At 37.7% G+C, this 17652-nt stretch overlaps 9 protein-coding genes across 9 annotated transcripts; 6 read left to right on the top strand and 3 right to left on the bottom strand.

Moving 5' to 3' along the window:
* Nucleotides 1-147: 147 nt before the first annotated feature.
* Nucleotides 148-2162, top strand: FDP41_007668 (uncharacterized protein; the record flags this gene model as incomplete). Its single annotated transcript, XM_044711437.1, has 2 exons — nt 148-903; nt 1071-2162. 2 exons carry the CDS (start codon nt 148-150, stop codon nt 2160-2162), a joined length of 1848 nt encoding a protein of 615 aa, XP_044568466.1.
* A 191-nt stretch (nt 2163-2353) lies between these two features.
* FDP41_007667 (uncharacterized protein) lies at nt 2354-4141 on the top strand (the record flags this gene model as incomplete). The annotated part of the gene is made up of 3 exons (XM_044711436.1): nt 2354-3419; nt 3547-3688; nt 3811-4141. 3 exons carry the CDS (start codon nt 2354-2356, stop codon nt 4139-4141), a joined length of 1539 nt encoding a protein of 512 aa, XP_044568465.1.
* A 168-nt stretch (nt 4142-4309) lies between these two features.
* FDP41_007666 (uncharacterized protein) lies at nt 4310-4977 on the top strand (the record flags this gene model as incomplete). The annotated part of the gene is made up of 2 exons (XM_044711435.1): nt 4310-4483; nt 4732-4977. 2 exons carry the CDS (start codon nt 4310-4312, stop codon nt 4975-4977), a joined length of 420 nt encoding a protein of 139 aa, XP_044568464.1.
* A 121-nt stretch (nt 4978-5098) lies between these two features.
* Nucleotides 5099-6445, top strand: FDP41_007665 (uncharacterized protein; the record flags this gene model as incomplete). Its single annotated transcript, XM_044711434.1, has 1 exon — nt 5099-6445. The coding sequence occupies one exon, from the start codon at nt 5099-5101 to the stop codon at nt 6443-6445; it is 1347 nt and encodes a 448-aa protein (XP_044568463.1).
* Nucleotides 6446-6576: 131 nt separating this feature from the next.
* FDP41_007664 (uncharacterized protein) lies at nt 6577-7708 on the bottom strand (the record flags this gene model as incomplete). The annotated part of the gene is made up of 2 exons (XM_044711433.1): nt 6577-6818; nt 6964-7708. The coding sequence occupies 2 exons, from the start codon at nt 7706-7708 to the stop codon at nt 6577-6579; spliced, it is 987 nt and encodes a 328-aa protein (XP_044568462.1).
* A 294-nt stretch (nt 7709-8002) lies between these two features.
* FDP41_007663 (uncharacterized protein) lies at nt 8003-10393 on the bottom strand (the record flags this gene model as incomplete). Its single annotated transcript, XM_044711432.1, has 1 exon — nt 8003-10393. The coding sequence occupies one exon, from the start codon at nt 10391-10393 to the stop codon at nt 8003-8005; it is 2391 nt and encodes a 796-aa protein (XP_044568461.1).
* A 474-nt stretch (nt 10394-10867) lies between these two features.
* FDP41_007662 (uncharacterized protein) lies at nt 10868-12300 on the top strand (the record flags this gene model as incomplete). Its single annotated transcript, XM_044711431.1, has 3 exons — nt 10868-11070; nt 11164-11501; nt 11585-12300. 3 exons carry the CDS (start codon nt 10868-10870, stop codon nt 12298-12300), a joined length of 1257 nt encoding a protein of 418 aa, XP_044568460.1.
* Nucleotides 12301-12528: 228 nt separating this feature from the next.
* On the bottom strand, nt 12529-15196 carry FDP41_007661 (uncharacterized protein; the record flags this gene model as incomplete). Its single annotated transcript, XM_044711430.1, has 3 exons — nt 12529-13139; nt 13313-14790; nt 14976-15196. 3 exons carry the CDS (start codon nt 15194-15196, stop codon nt 12529-12531), a joined length of 2310 nt encoding a protein of 769 aa, XP_044568459.1.
* Nucleotides 15197-16125: 929 nt separating this feature from the next.
* On the top strand, nt 16126-17328 carry FDP41_007660 (uncharacterized protein; the record flags this gene model as incomplete). Its single annotated transcript, XM_044711429.1, has 1 exon — nt 16126-17328. One exon carries the CDS (start codon nt 16126-16128, stop codon nt 17326-17328), a length of 1203 nt encoding a protein of 400 aa, XP_044568458.1.
* Nucleotides 17329-17652: the final 324 nt, after the last annotated feature.

Raw genomic sequence — 17652 nt, 5'->3', positions numbered from 1 at the left:
ACCACAACATTCCTTCATGAATATCAGCCATCATTAACTAGCTGCAGTCGTCAGATATGCCGCCTTTGACTTTACGATTTTGGTACTCGTGCAGTTCTCTCTCCGTTCGTTTTGCATCAACCTGAATCTTTGAAGAGCTTTGAAAAAATGAGGAATAGTTCCATCAGTGGTGGTGGTGGTGGTGGTGGTGGTGGTTTTGGAAGTAATAATAATAATAACAATAATAATAATCATAGTACGACACGATCATCATCTCCATCGTTTTCATCATCAAGGCCCTTAGGAACGTTTTCAGCAACATTGCCAGCTTCGGGCCCTAATAGAGGAAAATCAGCAACAGGAATATCGTCTCTTTCAAAATCCTCTCAGTTCGGATCGGGAACGAAACATAAATTAAATTCTCTTTCGAGTAGCACTGGTGGGATCGGCTCATCTTCAAGCTTGACTGCAGCGTCAACAACTCCAGCCAATTCAGCCAATATCTCCTCGTCCAGCTCACCAACAACAATCATTGATACTAAGGTTACATCGCCTAAACCAAACACATCTCCTCTCATTCATTTCTTTTCTTCTTCGACCTCTACGGGCACAAAACGAGGGATTGGATCAGCTGGAGGAGATTTTCATCAACCAGTGCGGAACTCATTCAGCGTCAATGCATCAAATGCAAACTCGAATGGCGTTAAAAATCAGCCCTTATCACCTCTAGGAAGAAAAAAGAATGAAGAAAAAAATTTCCAATCTCTCACTCCAACAACAAAGACTATTTCGCCAATATCTCCCACAAATAGCTCCAAACAAACGCCCACTCCTTTCACTGTATCAACATTTGAAGAAGAAGAAGATGTTGACACAATCGAAGCATCCTATATTAATCACCACCCCATAACACCCATTGCCAAGGTAAGTTATTAAGGATGCTCTTTAAGTTGTCACAATGTTCTCATGATATGTGGCCCTACTCATTTTCAATACAATAATATCACGATTTGATTTTCAATCACACATAAAATGACTGGCTCACACATAACAAACGCAACAATGCATTGTGAATGCGGTATGATATTTAGAGTAATAATCCCTTTGATCTTCCCTCGACATACAATATTAACAAGCAATTATTTTCAGAGGCTATTTCACCCTCAAAAATACCACTTCTCTCACCTCCACCCATTCCAAAATCTAAACTGAACCTGCAATATCGAATTAAAAAAGCCTCCTCAGGAAGTGGGGCTGATGCAAATGCAAGCATTAGTGAAAAAGCCCTTAAAGTGTCAGTGTATAGTAAACAAAAACCAATGTGTGACGAGAATACTCATCCAACTGGAGAAGACGCTTACTATTGTTGCTACAGCGCGAAACATGAAGTGTATAGCTTTGGTATTGCTGATGGGGTTGGTGGCTGGATGGCATTCGATATTGATCCATCCCTAGTGAGTCGCCAATTAATGTGGAACTGCAAACTGTTGCTCTGTAGCGATCAACTGAATCAATTTGTGACAGAAAATAATTATCACGTTCCAAAAGAATATGAACAAATGGTAGCGAAAGGTCTTGAACTTCCTCAGGTCATACATCCAAAAATTCTATTGGAGAGAGCGTTTAGGTTGATGACCGAATTCAATCAAGTGAAAGCAGGAGGAACTACGGCATGTATAATCTTTCTAAAACCTCTGCCTCAAAACTTGTATCAACTTTCCTATGCAAATCTTGGTGACTCTGGATTCGCTGTGGTAAACAAGCAAAAAAGCAAGATACTCTATCGAAGTAAGGAGCAACAACACTATTTCAATGCTCCTTATCAACTTTCGGTAATACCTCCGGAACTTGATAGTGACGAATTAATTAAGGACGATCCTAGTTGTGCCGATTTACACATCAATTGCTGTACTCTACGTGAAGGAGACTATATTGTACTTGCAACAGATGGACTCTTTGATAATCTTTTTGATTCGGACATTCTGAAAATTATGAGGTCAGCAACAAGTTGCCACAGTATTTCAAAAAAGCTTGTGCAAGAAGCGGTGAAGAGGTACAACTCACCAACGCTCCCTAATCACACTCCCTTCTCAATGGGATTGAGTAAGGTGACTGGGGAATTCAAAAGACATGGCAAATCTGATGACGTAACTGTATGCTGTGTTTCTGTTTGCTGTAATTAATTATTTCTCTGTGTGTAGAATTTTACAAATCTAAACTTTTTTGATTTTATATCTATTTGGTTCGCAAGCCATTTCGAACAGACTTTCTCTTGTATCTCTTTCTTTTGGTGCGTTGTTGTGATAAAGTAAATTTAAAAAATTGTTTGATTGTCGGTTTGTCGACTCGTTTCAGTCTTCTTTTCAAGAGAGAGATGAACCTTCCTCCCTCCTCCGATCATTCATTTCTATTAATTAAACAATTCAAATGTCAATTTTGGAATAATATGGTTGCTCTCTCACCAGGCACTCTATTCATCACGACTCGATTTATTTTGTTTGAATATGAATCGGGAAATAGAGGCAACAACTCGTCATCGGGATGTGGTGGAAATGGAGGAGGAACATCGAATACTGGAAATTGTAGTGGGGGAGGAATGAGTAGCAGTGGCGTTGGTTTAATGAATACAGCCACGACCATGATGAACATGTCTTCTTCTCCTCCTAGTGGCAGTGCTCCATCCAAGATATTTGGAAGCTCCACGGTGGATGATGAAGACTTTGTAGATGTGACCTATGTACCTGAATTCAAAAATAGAGAAATCAAATCGAATACTTCATGTATTTTGATCCCTCTGCAAGATATTGCTCAATGTACAAAGAGTTCATATCTATTCAAATCTGTTCTGTGGATTCAAACTCGAAATAATACGAGTTATTATTTTGTTGGACTTAAAAGCATTTCGAATACGAGCACGATCATTAATCACGTGTTGGATCAATTGAAAATTCATGAGAGAAAGAGTCACGAGATTTCAACAAAACGAAAAGAACGACCCGTAGAAATTAAATTAGATGAAAATGGATTTTTAAAAGCAATTGAGTATGGAGATGTTGAAGATGAGGAGGAGGAACAACGAGTGATTTATAATGCAAAGGGGAAAAAGATTGATCCTTTCGCATACATTAAGAGTTTGACACCATCGAGTTTCAGTTTCAGTGCAAATTCTAGCAGTATTAGCAGGCAGAAAAACTCTGTCATTTCCCTTCCTAACAGCTCTGCCAATCAGGCAAATTCCAGCAAGAACAAGTCATACATAAGCGGATTCAATTACTATCTGGGGGCATCTTTGTCAGGATTGTATTCATACAGTGTTGGACCTGTGGTAGGCCTATTTTATGGCTCCTCCAATACCAACACGTCCTCTGCACAAGAAAAGAAAAAGAATATTACAGCATTGGATCATTCTTCTCTTGAAATTCTAATTAAGAGTGACAAGTGTAAGTTGTATTTCCAATTTTAGATGGAGAGAATAACAATGTTACATTCGTAATTGCATTTCATGGGGTTGAATTTTGATGGTGCATGAAAACTACAATTTGGTTTATACTTCGACTCATCATTCAGGGCACAAGAAATACATCGTTCTCGACGAAAATGGATTTTCCATTGTCGATCCCACCCAACCAACTAAACAGACACAACTTTTTCTTTTGTACAAACAAATCACAGATGTTACTACTGTAAATACCTTCACCTGTAACATTAGGCAAGTATCACTTTATTATTAACACACTCGAGCTTTTGACTCTTTTTCTGATCGAATCATTCACATTCATTCATTCACGATGGAATCATCCCACATTCTGATGGATCAAATCTTTCAAACAGTTATCAAGAAAGCAACAAACATGAACACAAACACATCAAGCTTACCTCAATATATTTACCCCTCATCTTAAACATTTTCCTTCAAGAAAATCAAACCATTCTCTTTTTAGATGAAAAAGTTTCAAAAACCATTGAACTCGACAGTGTTCTTTCTCAACAACTCCAACAATTCGATCAGAACCATTCCACAATTAGCACTACCGAAACTCTCCCTCGAGCTTCTGTTTGTCAAGAAGAAGAATCCGTTCCACCAACCCTCAATCGAGAAGAGGTTCACACGGTGCTAACAAGTCATCAACAAGAAGAAGAAGAGGTGGGACTAAAAAAGTGACGGAAAGCCCTTCCAACCTTCTTCCAATTCCATTTGCCCAATTCGAAACACGAACCAAATAAAAATCTCGAGCACTGAAAAGCACAACGGTATCGATTCGTTGTTCATTCAAAAATATATTTACCACACAAAGAAATCATCATCACTACCACCCACGAGAATTTCATCATGAGTCAACAACAAGAATCACTGGTTCCAGCCAATCGTCCCAAATCCACTGCTCAACCAAAGTCCTTCAAAGAGCAGAAATCCCTTTCGGAGAGAATTGAAGAATCACGAAAAGTGAGAGAGAAGTATCCAGATCGTGTTCCTGTAATTTGTGAGAAATCAGCCGTTGAAAAGGTATGTTGATATTCAACACACAGTGATGAGAACAGGTTGTTATTCATCATTGGTTTTATATTCCGATGATTTTTGGACGTTATTTCATCATTTTGGTCATCTCAAAATTGATTCTATTCTCCGCTCCTCGCGCAACCATCACGGTGATGGGATTTCATTAATCATCATCATCATGACAAACTTAATCTCATCATAATCCACTTCCACATAAACACCCGACTCACTTTTGATATGAAATATATATATAGGATTTACCCTCCATTGATAAGAACAAGTATCTCGTTCCAGCCGATTTAAATGTTTCACAATTTGTCATGGTTGTACGAGGAAGACTCTCCGTCGATGAAACCACCTCTCTCTTCTTTTTCGTTGGAAAGGATGTGCTTCTTATGCAGACGGATCTGATGGGATCCATCTATGAAAAGTACAAGGACGAAGATGGATTTTTATACATTTCCTACTCGGGACAAAACACTTTGGGAGCTTTGGAATAATCATTCAACAATGCAAGTTTTTGAGATCTCTCTCTAATATTTAAAATTATATCTTTATTGTAAGAACAAATTATTAGTACAAATTAAAAGAATATTATATATATCAATAAAAACAAAAAAAATGTCTGATTATGCTGATTTGTTGGGCGTGGAAACAAAAAAGTCATCGACGACGAGTATTGTGGATCAAATAATACGTTCTCCGAAAACGTCATCTGTGTTGAAAGGAAAACAAAAAGATGTCCATTCTATGACTCCTCTTCGCTCACCTTCATTGGAAACACCTCGGAGGCAATCTGCTAAACGTAAAATTATTCAAACAACAGACAAGTGGAGATGGAAAGCTTTTTTGAATCATGCTAGAGAGGATGGAACAGTTTTATATCATTGGACTCGGGTAGATAATGACGATGAAGAGCAAGTGGCTCCGAATTATCCTTTTGAAATTTTAAATAAGAAAACTAGAGTGTTTAGCTATGATGATGATGAATATAAAGAAATTATAGAACCCTTGCATAAGGATGAAAATTGGAGCCGAGAAGAGACGGATTTGTTATTCTCATTGTGCCAACAATATGACTTGCGTTTTATTGTCATACACGATCGATTTTGTAAAAGTGAACTCAAGACACAACACTCACTCACACCTCGATCTGTGGAGGATTTAAAAAAAAGATACTACGACATTTCAAAAGCTCTGTTGCAACATCGAGCTAAAAAACGATCCATTCCAAATGATAAATTGAAAAAACATCCTCTCATGGCAGTAGAGTATGATTATGATTACGAGGTGAGACGAAAACAAAATTTAGAAATGCTTTTCTCGCGATCTTTAGAGACAGAAAAAAAAGAAAATGAATTGAGAGAGCAGCTAAAGAAAATTGAGGCCATTAAAAAAAAGAGAAATGAAGAAGAACAACAATTAATAAGGCAAAAACAAAAAGAAGAAAAAGAACGGCTCAGACTTGAAACCATCAAAACTGAAAAACAACGATTACTTGAAGAAAAACTGCAATTGGCTTCTACACCGGCCGTCTTGACAAGTATGGAAGAGATTGAGGAAAAAGAAGAAAAAGAGGTTGCACAACAACAAGAAGTCAACAAATTTGATACCTCTCTCTTTGCAAATATGAGATCAGGAGTTTATTCGAGACGAGAGTTAATGAAGAATTATGACGACTATCTCTATCACACTGCAATTTTATCAAAGCTAGGTTTTGATCTCAACACGCTCATGCCAACAAGACGTGTGCATGAAGCATTTGAAACAACTCTAGTGCCCCTTCTTGAAAAGTACATTTCTCTCTTTGGCAAGCCAAAGATTGATGAATATGAGTACTCAGACACTTCACTCCTGACAGCAGAAGAAATGCCAGCAGAGTCTTCCTCCTCTGATTCGAAAAAGAAACGAAAAAAGCAATCAGGTTCTTCTGAAAAAGATTCCCAAAAAAAGAAAAAGAAAAAGTAACAATAGTTGAATGCTCCAAATAAATTATTCTGACACTTTAGTGAACCAAGTTCAAATGTGAATAATAGTGATAAATAGCAAAAATTTCTCTTCGTACACTCCCAAAATTTAAACATGATTGTTGTTTGAGATTAAACTTCTCCTGATCCCTCTTTAGATAATCCAAGGAAAATTTTCATATATTCATAGACCACAAAGTTAATAGAAACAACTGGAATGACTTTCAAATAATTCGAAAGAAGACCTTTGTAAAATCCAACAAAACCGTATCTTTGATAAACTTGACGGAAGGCATCAAATAAAGAAATATGCTCAGTACTACCTCCCATACCAACCATTTGCATTCTTCTTCTTACGACGTCAAATGGATAGGCTGAATAGAGAAAATTTTTGATGTTCAATAAAACATGTTGATCATATTTCAATGAATGATGTCAGTAATTGATGATGTCAAGTTCATTGACCACAAAATGATGACATGTTTGTTGATGAAACCTATTATGCCAATAAATACTTACTGACAGTCTGGGCAAACGTTCCACTCACAGCTCCAAGAGCCAACTTGGTGACAATACCTAAACTATCAGATCCTAAATATTCCAAACATAAAACTTTCAATTTTTCATATGTTGTAAAATTAAGAGCAACGTATGGAGCAATTCCGAGTAGGGTCGGAACAATGCCTCTATAAAGTCCATATAATCCTTCTTGTTTGTAAATCAATTTCAAGCAATGATTAATTCCGTGATAGATTTTTGGTTCATATTGGGCACTCAATCTACACCGCACCACATCGAGCGGATAGGAAACAATAACAGAAGTCATACCGGCCAAACCACCACACACAAGTCTTTGAACAGTGGATATTTTGCCATCTTTCGACCTAGCAATTGCAAATTCTTTATACTTTTCATAGGAAACAAATTGTGCTGCTGTGTAGGGAACGATACGCACCACATTACTACCGTTTCCTTTAAAGTAGCCCATTATTCCTTCATCCTTTCCGATTTGAATTAAACTACGCACAATTCCATGATATTTAACTTCTCCTGGTTTGGTATTTTGAACAGAAAGGTCTTGAACTTGAAACAGGATTTTAAGCCTTTCAAATGGAGCAGCGACTGTTCTTGAAACAGCCCCGCTCACACCACCACAAACACTGTAACCTATGCCTGCATTTGCATTGGCAAGTTCCTCGATTTTGAGCTTCAAAGTACTCTTCTTTACTCCTTCCGATGAAGGTGATGATGGTTTTGATTCCATAGGTGTAGGTTGTTGTTGTTAGGTGCTTTTTGGAATATAATAAAAACAGGAAATATGAATAGGTAGATTTTAAAAGGTATTTGATGATGGCGATGATGAAAAAATTGAATCAATTCAATGACCGACAACAATGTGTTTTAATGATGATATGAAAAGGTGAGGAGGTTGCGTAGTGATGATGCAGTGGTGCCGACCAGTGTTTCAGAAAAAAAGAGCTTTATGTTCACGACGGAGGAGACGATGCGAATGAAGGACGACGAATTTTTTTCGTTCGTTATCTTCGTCCGACTTGACTTACACCAACACAGCTGTCGCTTCCTTGTCCATAATGGTGGTGGAATTGTTGGTGGTGTTGGATGGCAATGATGATGACGACTCTTGAGGCACATAAGATTCAGAAGATGGTTGGAGGGTGGTGGAAGTTTCATCGCGTGGGGTTGATGCATTGGTTTGTTGCTGGTCTTGCTCACTATCTCCTCCCACCGTGTACGCAATAGGATTGGTCTTGTCTCTATCTTTCATGGAAGACGATTTCAATAAACCAATTCTCTTGGCAGTGTTGCGTATTGGTGCTTCCTTCTTGCTTTGTTCGATTCGTTTCAGAGCACTTCTTTCAGCTCCAATTTCTTGATTCTCCCAATGCTTTTTGATGACATTTTCCTTTTCTTGATGAAGTCGTTGTTTCTCTTTCAGTCGTTCTTGTTTGAGTTCTTCTTGAAGTCGTTGTTCTTTAAGTTTGAGTTCCCGTTTCTGTTCTAACTTTTCACTCAGGGACAGAAGCGCTTCTTTTCGTAATTCTTCTGCATTCTTGGTGTGCATTTCGATCATTTCAAGCTTTTTCATTCGATTCGTTGTTCTTTCTTTTTTCATTTGGTCTCTGTGCCTTCTCAAAAGATTTAGTTTGTTTTGCATTTCCATCTCCTTTTCTTTCTTTTTTGAGAGAATGTTTGTTTTTCGTTCCTCTCTTTCTTGCTCCTCAAGCTTTTTCAACTCTTCTAACCGTTCTTTCAGTTGAACAATAGACATTTCAGCCAATAATCCCACCTCTGATGTTTCTGTTCGATCAAATGTCTTGGTTTGCCTTTTTGGAGCATTTACAAGAGCTCGAATTTGTTTGATGAGCTCCTCACGCTTTCGTTGCTCTTCTTCCTGTTGTTGCTTGATGAACTTTTCATTCTTTTGGCTCTCCTTCTTAATTTCATAGGCGGATCTCTTTTTTTCTTTCTTGATTTCATGTTTCACCACTTGAATTTTCTCTTGAATTTCTTTGGCAAATTCCTTGTTTTTCTCTTCCAAGAGCTTTTGTTCTTTCTCTAATTTTTCCTTCAGCTCTTTAATTTCTTCGTCTCGCTTTTTCTTTTGTTCCACAGCAAGTTTGTTGTTTTTCTCGGCAATATTATCTCGTACGAGTCGAGCATTAATGTCACTCTCCATCGCTTCCTTCTTCTTTCTTTCGATTTCTTCTAAATACTTCTTTTCATCTTGAACCTTCATATTTTCTTGCCATGACTTGAAAGCAGATGCGTCTCTCAGTTCTGATTCATACTTTCTCAGCATCTCTTCTTCCTTCTCTTGCTTCTTCCGAATAAGAGCTTCTTCTCTTAATATTGCTGCAGCATTCAGTTTGACATTGGCAGGTGCATCTAACACTTTCCTCACTTGTTCAATGTCTTTGATCACTGGTTTTGGTGAGGTGACGCGTTCCATGGCTGGTTCGGAGGTGTCTTTTTTTCTTGATCTTGAGAGCGTTGATGAGGCATTCGGCGCTTTGGCTCTCTCCATTTCTTCTCTCAGTTTCGAAATTTCCTTCCTATTATTCTCTAAAATCTTTTCGTCTAGAAACGGTATAGACTTTCTGCTCTCCTTGTACATGTCAAGGGCTTTAGCGACAGCAGGATTCTCTGGTTTATAGGTGGTTTCAGGAATTTCCTTAGTTTTAAATGTATATTCAATCACTTCTTCAACTGGTTTTTTCTTTTCTTTTTGCATCGTTAAATTAAAGGGTTCAAACACTGTGTCAGACTTCTTGGGTGGCTTGTCTTTGCCAACGATTTTAGAAGCCCATGAAGAGATAGCATCTTCATTCTGCCGAACTGGACTTAAGATTTGAGTATCGATCCATTCTTTTTCATACAGCTTGCTCCACTCTTCCATAAATAATGTGGCCAAGTTTTGCGAATTGTAAATGAAGAGTATGAAGCGTTGTCTCTTTGAAGGCGTCATGGCATTTGACAAAAAATCCTTTACAAATTCTAAAGGTAAAATTGAGGGAAATAAAAAGTACATGGTGTACAGAACAACAGAGTAGTCGATCTTCTCTCTTTGAAGTATTATAAACTCATTCTCTTTTGCGATACTTTTTGAAAATATTTCCAAAGAGACATCAATAAATTTTGAATATCTCTCTAGCCCAACAATTAAATCAGCAATAAAATGTTTATCCTTTTCTCCCTTCTTTCCCATTTCGTTAAAACAATTTTCTACAAATTCAAACGGAGGGTATCCTCCATGATCGCCATCTAAATATCTCTCCGAGCAACCAGTACAAAAGCTGTACAATAATGAAGGATTGAACTCCGAAAGGTTTGTCTCATTGGAGGAGGCCATCATTGATTTATTGGAAGACATCATCAAAGATGATGGTGTTTTTGATATTCCCGATTCGACATTCGTGCTGGTCGTCATTTTGCAGCATGAATTTTTTATTTTAAGGTGTAAATGGAAGAATTGGCGCCAACATCAATTTGCGTGTGCGCTCGGAATTACAACACTTTCCAAGCTTGAAAAAATTGAACCATTTTATCCTCATCATCATCATCATTATCCTTCTAACCTTTGGGATATTGATTTTGTTTGAATCAAAGTACAAGAACCCTAATGAAAGTCTGTCTGTTTACAACATTTCAAAAATTATTGAAAGAGTTCGAGTTGCTAGCAAAGAATGTGTGTTGGATGTAATTGCAAGGTTTGTAGAGAGGTGCTGTTTCTATGAATTCGGAACTCATCATGTTGATAAATCGAATGAAATATATATCTTGAACGAAGGGAGGTATTAGTAAGCGTGAAACAAAACGAAGTAATGGCCTTCAATGGCCTGTTGATATATTTCAAGTAATTGCATGGATCGGATTAGCATTTATGCACGTTGATTTTTATATCATGGTTTCTACCGTGTCCCGAATAGAATACCAAATTACTGCAACTGTTATTTATTTCATTCTCTCTCTAATTAGTGCCATAACGCACATCGTTTTGATATTTTATGATGCCGCTGATGAACATATATTATTAAAAGAAAAGGGACTGGAACCAGTCTATGAAGGGAAGAAAATTGTATTTTGCAAACATTGCAAATTGATTGTGTAGGTTGGGATTTAGTAATGATTGTCACGATCATTGAAAAATATTTAAAATAATGTACCTATGAACTACTGCGGAAATCAACAACTATTTAGATATGAATCAAGCAAGCACTGCAAATTATGTATGAAATGCGTACAAGGTTTTGATCATCATTGTCGATGGCTCAACATGTGCATTGGAGAGAGGAATTACAAAATATTTTTCGTATTCTTGAGTGACACTTATTTTCTTCTTCTCTATGTATTTCTCGCAAAGGCCGCCTATGTGATAGAAGCAAGCATTAATTTTGAAGAATTTTCAAAACGTTTGATTGCCATCTACTCATTCTCAAATCCTATTGCCCATTTGGTGATTGTTGGAGTTGGAGGATTGGTGACTTTAATTGTGGCTCTTTCACTCACTCAATTATTTTTTCTTCACATCAAACTTAGTACGTAGAGTGCTCATGAAATTAATAGTAAGAATAATTATTTATTAATAATTATTACATCTGGATGATAAACTTTTTATTAGTTTATCTTAAAAAGACAACCTACGAATATTTAATGGAGAAGCGTGCGAAAGAAGTCGCCAAATTGGAACAACGTAATGCTGAACGAAATGATCAGAGAGCTGAAGAAATGGCAAATGCAGATACACATCATGAGTCTTCAACAACTGCAAATACTGAAAGCACTCTCTCTTATCACATTGAAAGGTATTCCAACAGAGTCTATCCTCAACAACCTTATGTCCAACAAAAGTCACAATCGGCCAACAACAGTCAAGAATCCTTACCTCTGCATGAAACGCCAGCAGATTTCATGACCAAGTCTCTAGAATTTTCGAATTTACAAGTCAAAAGAACATGTTCAAACTTGATTGCAACGAAAGGAGATATGGGCGTTTACAAGAATGAACAGGACACCAATGCCAGTACAGACAGTATTATCATCAACTGTGACCGATCACATGGAGGAAAAAGTCCTCGAAATTTCGATCTAAACGCTTCTCTCCAATCGCCGAGACGTCAAGCCAAGTCAACCGGAGATGTGAAAGGAGAGCAAGCCACATCCTCTTCTCCCAGAAATCGACAACCAGCCACCGCCTCAGAAGAAGGCGAATCTGTGAAATTATCTGTTGGGTGTAATGAATTTATATCTGGAAATGTGGTGGATGTATTGCAAAAGAATGAGGATGATCTTGAAGCGAACCAACAGGTAACAACAACTATTCCTGTGGAGCAATAGTAATTGCGAGAGTGTCAATGCCGCCATCAAATTCTCTTTTAGACACCATTGATTTAATAGCGTTGGGAAATCAAGTATCCATGACCTTTTCCAACATGCAAATCGTTTTCATGAAGTTGCTCCCATTCATGTCTGACGTGATGCGATGTCAAAGACGATCGTCGATTCAAAACAAATTGACAACAAGTTGTTACAAGTTGCTGAACATAATTCATTTATTATTATTATTCAATGTTTAGCACCAGCTTGATTGATAGAGAAAGAAATGGCATCCATCCATTCTGTCATTTCCTCCTCAGAAGAAGCCAGAATAAAATACTTTTTGTCATTTCGAGAATCATACAATACAAAACATCCTTTCGTGAAAGTCTTGGCAATACTTCCATTTTGCAAAATGATGGTTCCGGTTGGCTCTTTCAATTTTTGAATACTCTTGAAATATTGTAATTCACCAACTCTCAATACGAACCATCTCTTTTTCCAATTTTTCACCACATGACCTTGTTTCGTGAGATAACCTTCCTTAATAATTTCACTAAAACCAGTCTTTTCTGTGGCTCCATAAGATTTCAAAATGGATTCAATCTTTTTTCGTATTTCTACAGAGACAGTCGATTCAATTTCCTTACTATTCACAAATTGGAGAGCATTCAAAGGTTGTTTCTGATTGTGAATACGCAAGAGGATTGCTAACTCTTCGGTGTTTTCTTTGGTACGACATACTTTCTTGATAAAACCATAATTTCCAACAGTAATTGAGAAATGTAGACACGAATAGCCATTGGCTCTATTGACACCCACCAAATTGGCTTGTTTGGCTAAGAGTTTACCACAAATTGCTGTGTGTATTCAATTCAATTTTGAAAGAGATCGAGTGAAAGAGGAAATTCAATTTTGAAAGTGATCAAGTGAACATTGAGAGAGTTGAGATGAAGCATTTTTCAAAAGTAAACATTTGAGTTGAGATTGATGAATATTCACACACAAACACACTTGAAAAAACAACACCTACCTGCATTACCACTTGACCAAGCCAAAAACATAATTGGACTCATTCCATTATTATCCGTACAATTCACATCATAATTAAATACATAATCTTCCTTCAACATGATGTCCACCATTTTCACATGTTGCAAAACACACGCCAATGACAAGGCATCCATCACAAATCCCTCTCTATTCTGTTCCACACTCACTCCCACCGATTTACTCAAATTTCCAAACATTAATAAAGTTTCCACACTTCCACCAAACACACAATACAAAAATGGAGTATAAATACAAGAAGAGACATCTCGAGCACGTGTGAAATATTTCTCAATAAGAGGTTGAAAATAAGGAGGAGCCAATGGAGTGGCGTGACATCCAATATTTGTATCAGCTCCACTTTCAATCAACAAGTATGCAATTTGTGTCAAACCAAAGAGAGATGCAATGTGAAGTGCAGTCAATGAATTGAATGAAGTTTGATTTAAATCATTGGATCCACTTCCTTCCTTATTCATTTGAATCCATGAAATGATATGTTTCACAAGATGAATATTTCCAGAAGCGACTGCCAAATGAAGCATGGATAATTTCGAATGTGGCAATACTGTTGTTTCACTCATCGTCATGCCGGTTTTTGAATTTCCAACATGAAGTCTACTCAAGAGATCATTAAATTTTTGATGATCACCTCTCAAACATGCAAATAAGAGAGGAGATTGTTTCAAGTCTTGTTCCATGTCATGAATACGTTGTGAAATTGTGAGGGATGAATTGGGAGAGGTCAAATGAGTCAAATGAAGAATGATGAATTTATCCTTGATGGTGAATGAGTCATAGGACAAGGTGGGTGAACAAGTTGTTGATAAAGTTGATGTTGTTAAAGTTGTTGTTGTTAAAGATATTGGTGAAGATGTTGAAGATTGATTTGCCATTTTCTTTTCCACTCTCTCATAGAGTGCATAGTATTGATCGGAAATGGAGGCCAAGAATCGACTCGTTTTCTTTTTTACAGAACTACTAGTACTACTACTTTGTGATTTGTTAAATTTTCTCAATGGAGAAGAAGGAATGGAGGTATTCAAAGTTGAGAGAGCATTCAAGGTTGGACTCGTTGTTGGATGATGATTGTTATAGATGGACATGCCTCCACGAACTTCTGAATCACTGGCTCGTGTGACACCTCCTCGTCGACTTCGAGGAGTAGTTGTTGTTGTAGTAGTACTTTCCAATCGATTGGAATTCCCACCCAACGTTGTTGTTGAGTCAACACAGAGTTCACTTCCATGTTTGTTAGAATGTTGATGATAAATAGAATAAACTGGATCGCTGGCACGAATGGGAAGTGGAGAGGAGTTGTGATTCTTGTTGTTGTTATTGAAAGGAATGTTTGATTTGAGTTGTTGTTGTGGTTCTTGTGGTTCTTGTTGTGAAGTGGATGTTGTGGTGATGGTCATGAAGGAGGATTGAGATTTTTGAAGGTCTGGATTATCTTTCGGACTACAAGTTATCCATTGGTGTTGTTATTGTTAGTGTGTGGGTATGTGCGTGTTATTATAATCATCGAGGTGTTGTTGAATGTTTTTGGTGTCAAAAAATGTCAACAGTCAAAGAGTGAAAGAATTGTGTTGTTCAATGTTGTTGTGGCGATTCCAAACAAACAAATCTGAAAGAAGAATACTTACTGATACCAGCTGGTTTCACCTGTTTCCGGATTGTGATAATAAAAACGTTGATAATTGGGATCAAAGAGTTCTGTCCATCCATTTAAACTACTTCTGTTCTGATTGGCACTCATCAACGTTTGTGACACATTGACTTGTTGTTGTTGATGAGCTGAGGATGAAATTGTTGTTGAGGATGATGATAACATGGGAGAGCTTTGTACAGCACCATTTTGACTCATTTTTTTGGTTTGTGATGAGTGACATTCGACAGGGGATGGCTTGAAAAGTTTGAAACGATGAACTCCGCCAAATGGGTGTGTTCTCTCCATACATGTCCATCGTCTCTGAATAACCAACAAACTCAACAGGTCCTGGAACTGCATTGGTGAGAAGAGAGGTCAATTAGCATGGTTGTTGTTTCATGCTCTCATTGAGCTCTCTCGACTTTGAAACAATCATCGAACAGTCCTTCTCTCTCAGTGAGATGATCCACCACCAATGTGGTTGATCATTCATAAATTAGTAGCATGCGCATTCCTCACAATCGCACCTTCTTTCCAAACTTTCCATTATCCGTTGAATTCTCCAAATGTTGTTTTCTACGGCTACCTTCGTTCATTTTCCTTTCTTTTTCCAAAACATGCTCAGTGTCATCCAAGAAGAGATGCAAATTCTTCTCAATGAGTCTCTGTGTACATACGCCCCGCATCATCGAATGAGTTGTTGTCGTGTGTGTGTTGTGGTGGTGTTGTGGTGGTGATAGCCGTTGGCCCTTACGAGGATGACGCGCGCTTATTCAAGGTTTCGCACAAAAAAAATACTTTCACCACTCTCTTGAATTGGTTTCTTCGTGTCCTCACGGTTCTGTATTGAGAAGGTTGTCTTCTTGTTGGAAGTACCACGAAGTAGTGAAACACTACCTGCCTGCCCGTTATCCGATTGCTTTGCACTGGTGAGACTTATCCATTAACGACATCATCATCATCATTATATATACTCTTTACAGTAGTAGTGGTCAAGAGAAAATACGGTTGTTTACTGCTGAAACACTCATCTCATTTGCAAATTTACAACAACATTATCATCCTCCAATTGTTTAAAGATGACTCATTGTGATATATCATCATGGGTTCTGGTAACCACTTACCTCAACTATGCCATCCTCATCATGTTGGGACATGTACGGGACTTTTGTTATGAATTATTTATTGGCTCCATCCACCAAAATCCTAAAGGTTTTGCTCCTCTTGTAAAATCCTATGAAGATTTTTATAATAGAAGACTTTATCGTCGTATTTGTGATTGTTGGAACAGGCCAATTGCTAGCAGACCTGGTGCTTACATTGAAGTGATGAAACGTTACTCCAACGACTATAATCAGACAATTCATGTTACCGATGAAACGATCCATTGTTTGAACTTGGCCAGTTACAATTATTTGGGCTTTGCTGATAGTCCAAAGCATGTGTTGGACGAAGTTCTTGCAAGTCTTGACAAGTACGGACAAGCTCAAGCTTCAGCCTATGGAGATTTGGGTTTCACCAAGGTCCATAGAGAATTAGAAGAAATGACAGCAAGATTTGTTGGAAAGGAAGACGCAATTGTATTTTCTATGGGATTTGCAACTAATAGTACTACCATTCCATTGTTGGCCCCAACTCCAGATTGTTTGATTATTAGCGATCAACTCAATCATACTAGTATTGTTGCCGGAGTAAGATCCTCAAGCGGAGCAAAGGTCACTGTATTTAAACACAATGACATGGACCACTTGGAAAAGATCGTTCGTAAGAGCATCATTGAAGGACAACCAGGAACTCACAGACCTTGGAAAAAGATTCTTATCATTGTCGAAGGAATTTATAGTATGGAAGGAGAAATTGTTAATTTGAAGAGAGCTGTCGAAATTAAGAAGAAGTATGGATGTTATTTGTATGTTGATGAAGCTCACAGCATTGGTGCTTTGGGTAAGACAGGTCGAGGAGTCTGTGATTATTGTGGTGTCAATCCTGCAGATATTGATATTTTGATGGGAACTTTCACCAAGAGTTTCGGATCTGTTGGTGGATACATTGCTGCTAACAAGGATGTGATTAGTTATTTGAGAAAGAATTGCTATGGTTTAATTTATGGTAGTATTATTCCAGCACCATGTGCCCAACAAGCACTCTCTGCTTTGAAGGTTATTACTGGTGAAGATGGAACTGATATTGGAAAGAAGAAACTTGCTCAACTCAATGAGACATCAAATTACTTTAGAGAAGGCCTCAAGAAGTTAGGATTTGAAGTGATCAGCGATGCTGACTCTCCTGTTATTATTACCATGCTTTACAATCCCGCAAAATGCCATCATTCTCACGAATGGCCCTAGAAAATGGTATTGCTGTTGTCGTGGTTGGTGCTCCTGCTTGCGATACGTTATGTTCACGTGTTCGTTTCTGTATCTCTGCCGCACACACCAAAGAGGATGCTGATATTGCTTTGAAGAAACTTGACAAAATTGGTACTTGGACAGGAACTAAGTACAAGGTGTACGAAAGTCAACTTGTCAATGACTTGTACCAACTTATCATGTAAATTTTTTAGGATATACAATCTAACACCTGTAACATTTAATTTTTTGAGAGTTTTTCTGGAGATGACTTCAATCAATAATAAAGTCGTAATCCTTTTCGTAGAGTATTTAAAGTTAAAA

The sequence above is a fragment of the Naegleria fowleri genome, assembly GCF_008403515.1.
Source record: "Naegleria fowleri strain ATCC 30894 chromosome Unknown tig4, whole genome shotgun sequence".
NCBI lineage: Eukaryota > Heterolobosea > Eutetramitea > Acrasida > Naegleriidae > Naegleria > Naegleria fowleri.
The sequence above is the reverse complement of the archived record's forward strand: the minus strand, read 5'-3'. Positions and strand labels throughout refer to the sequence as shown.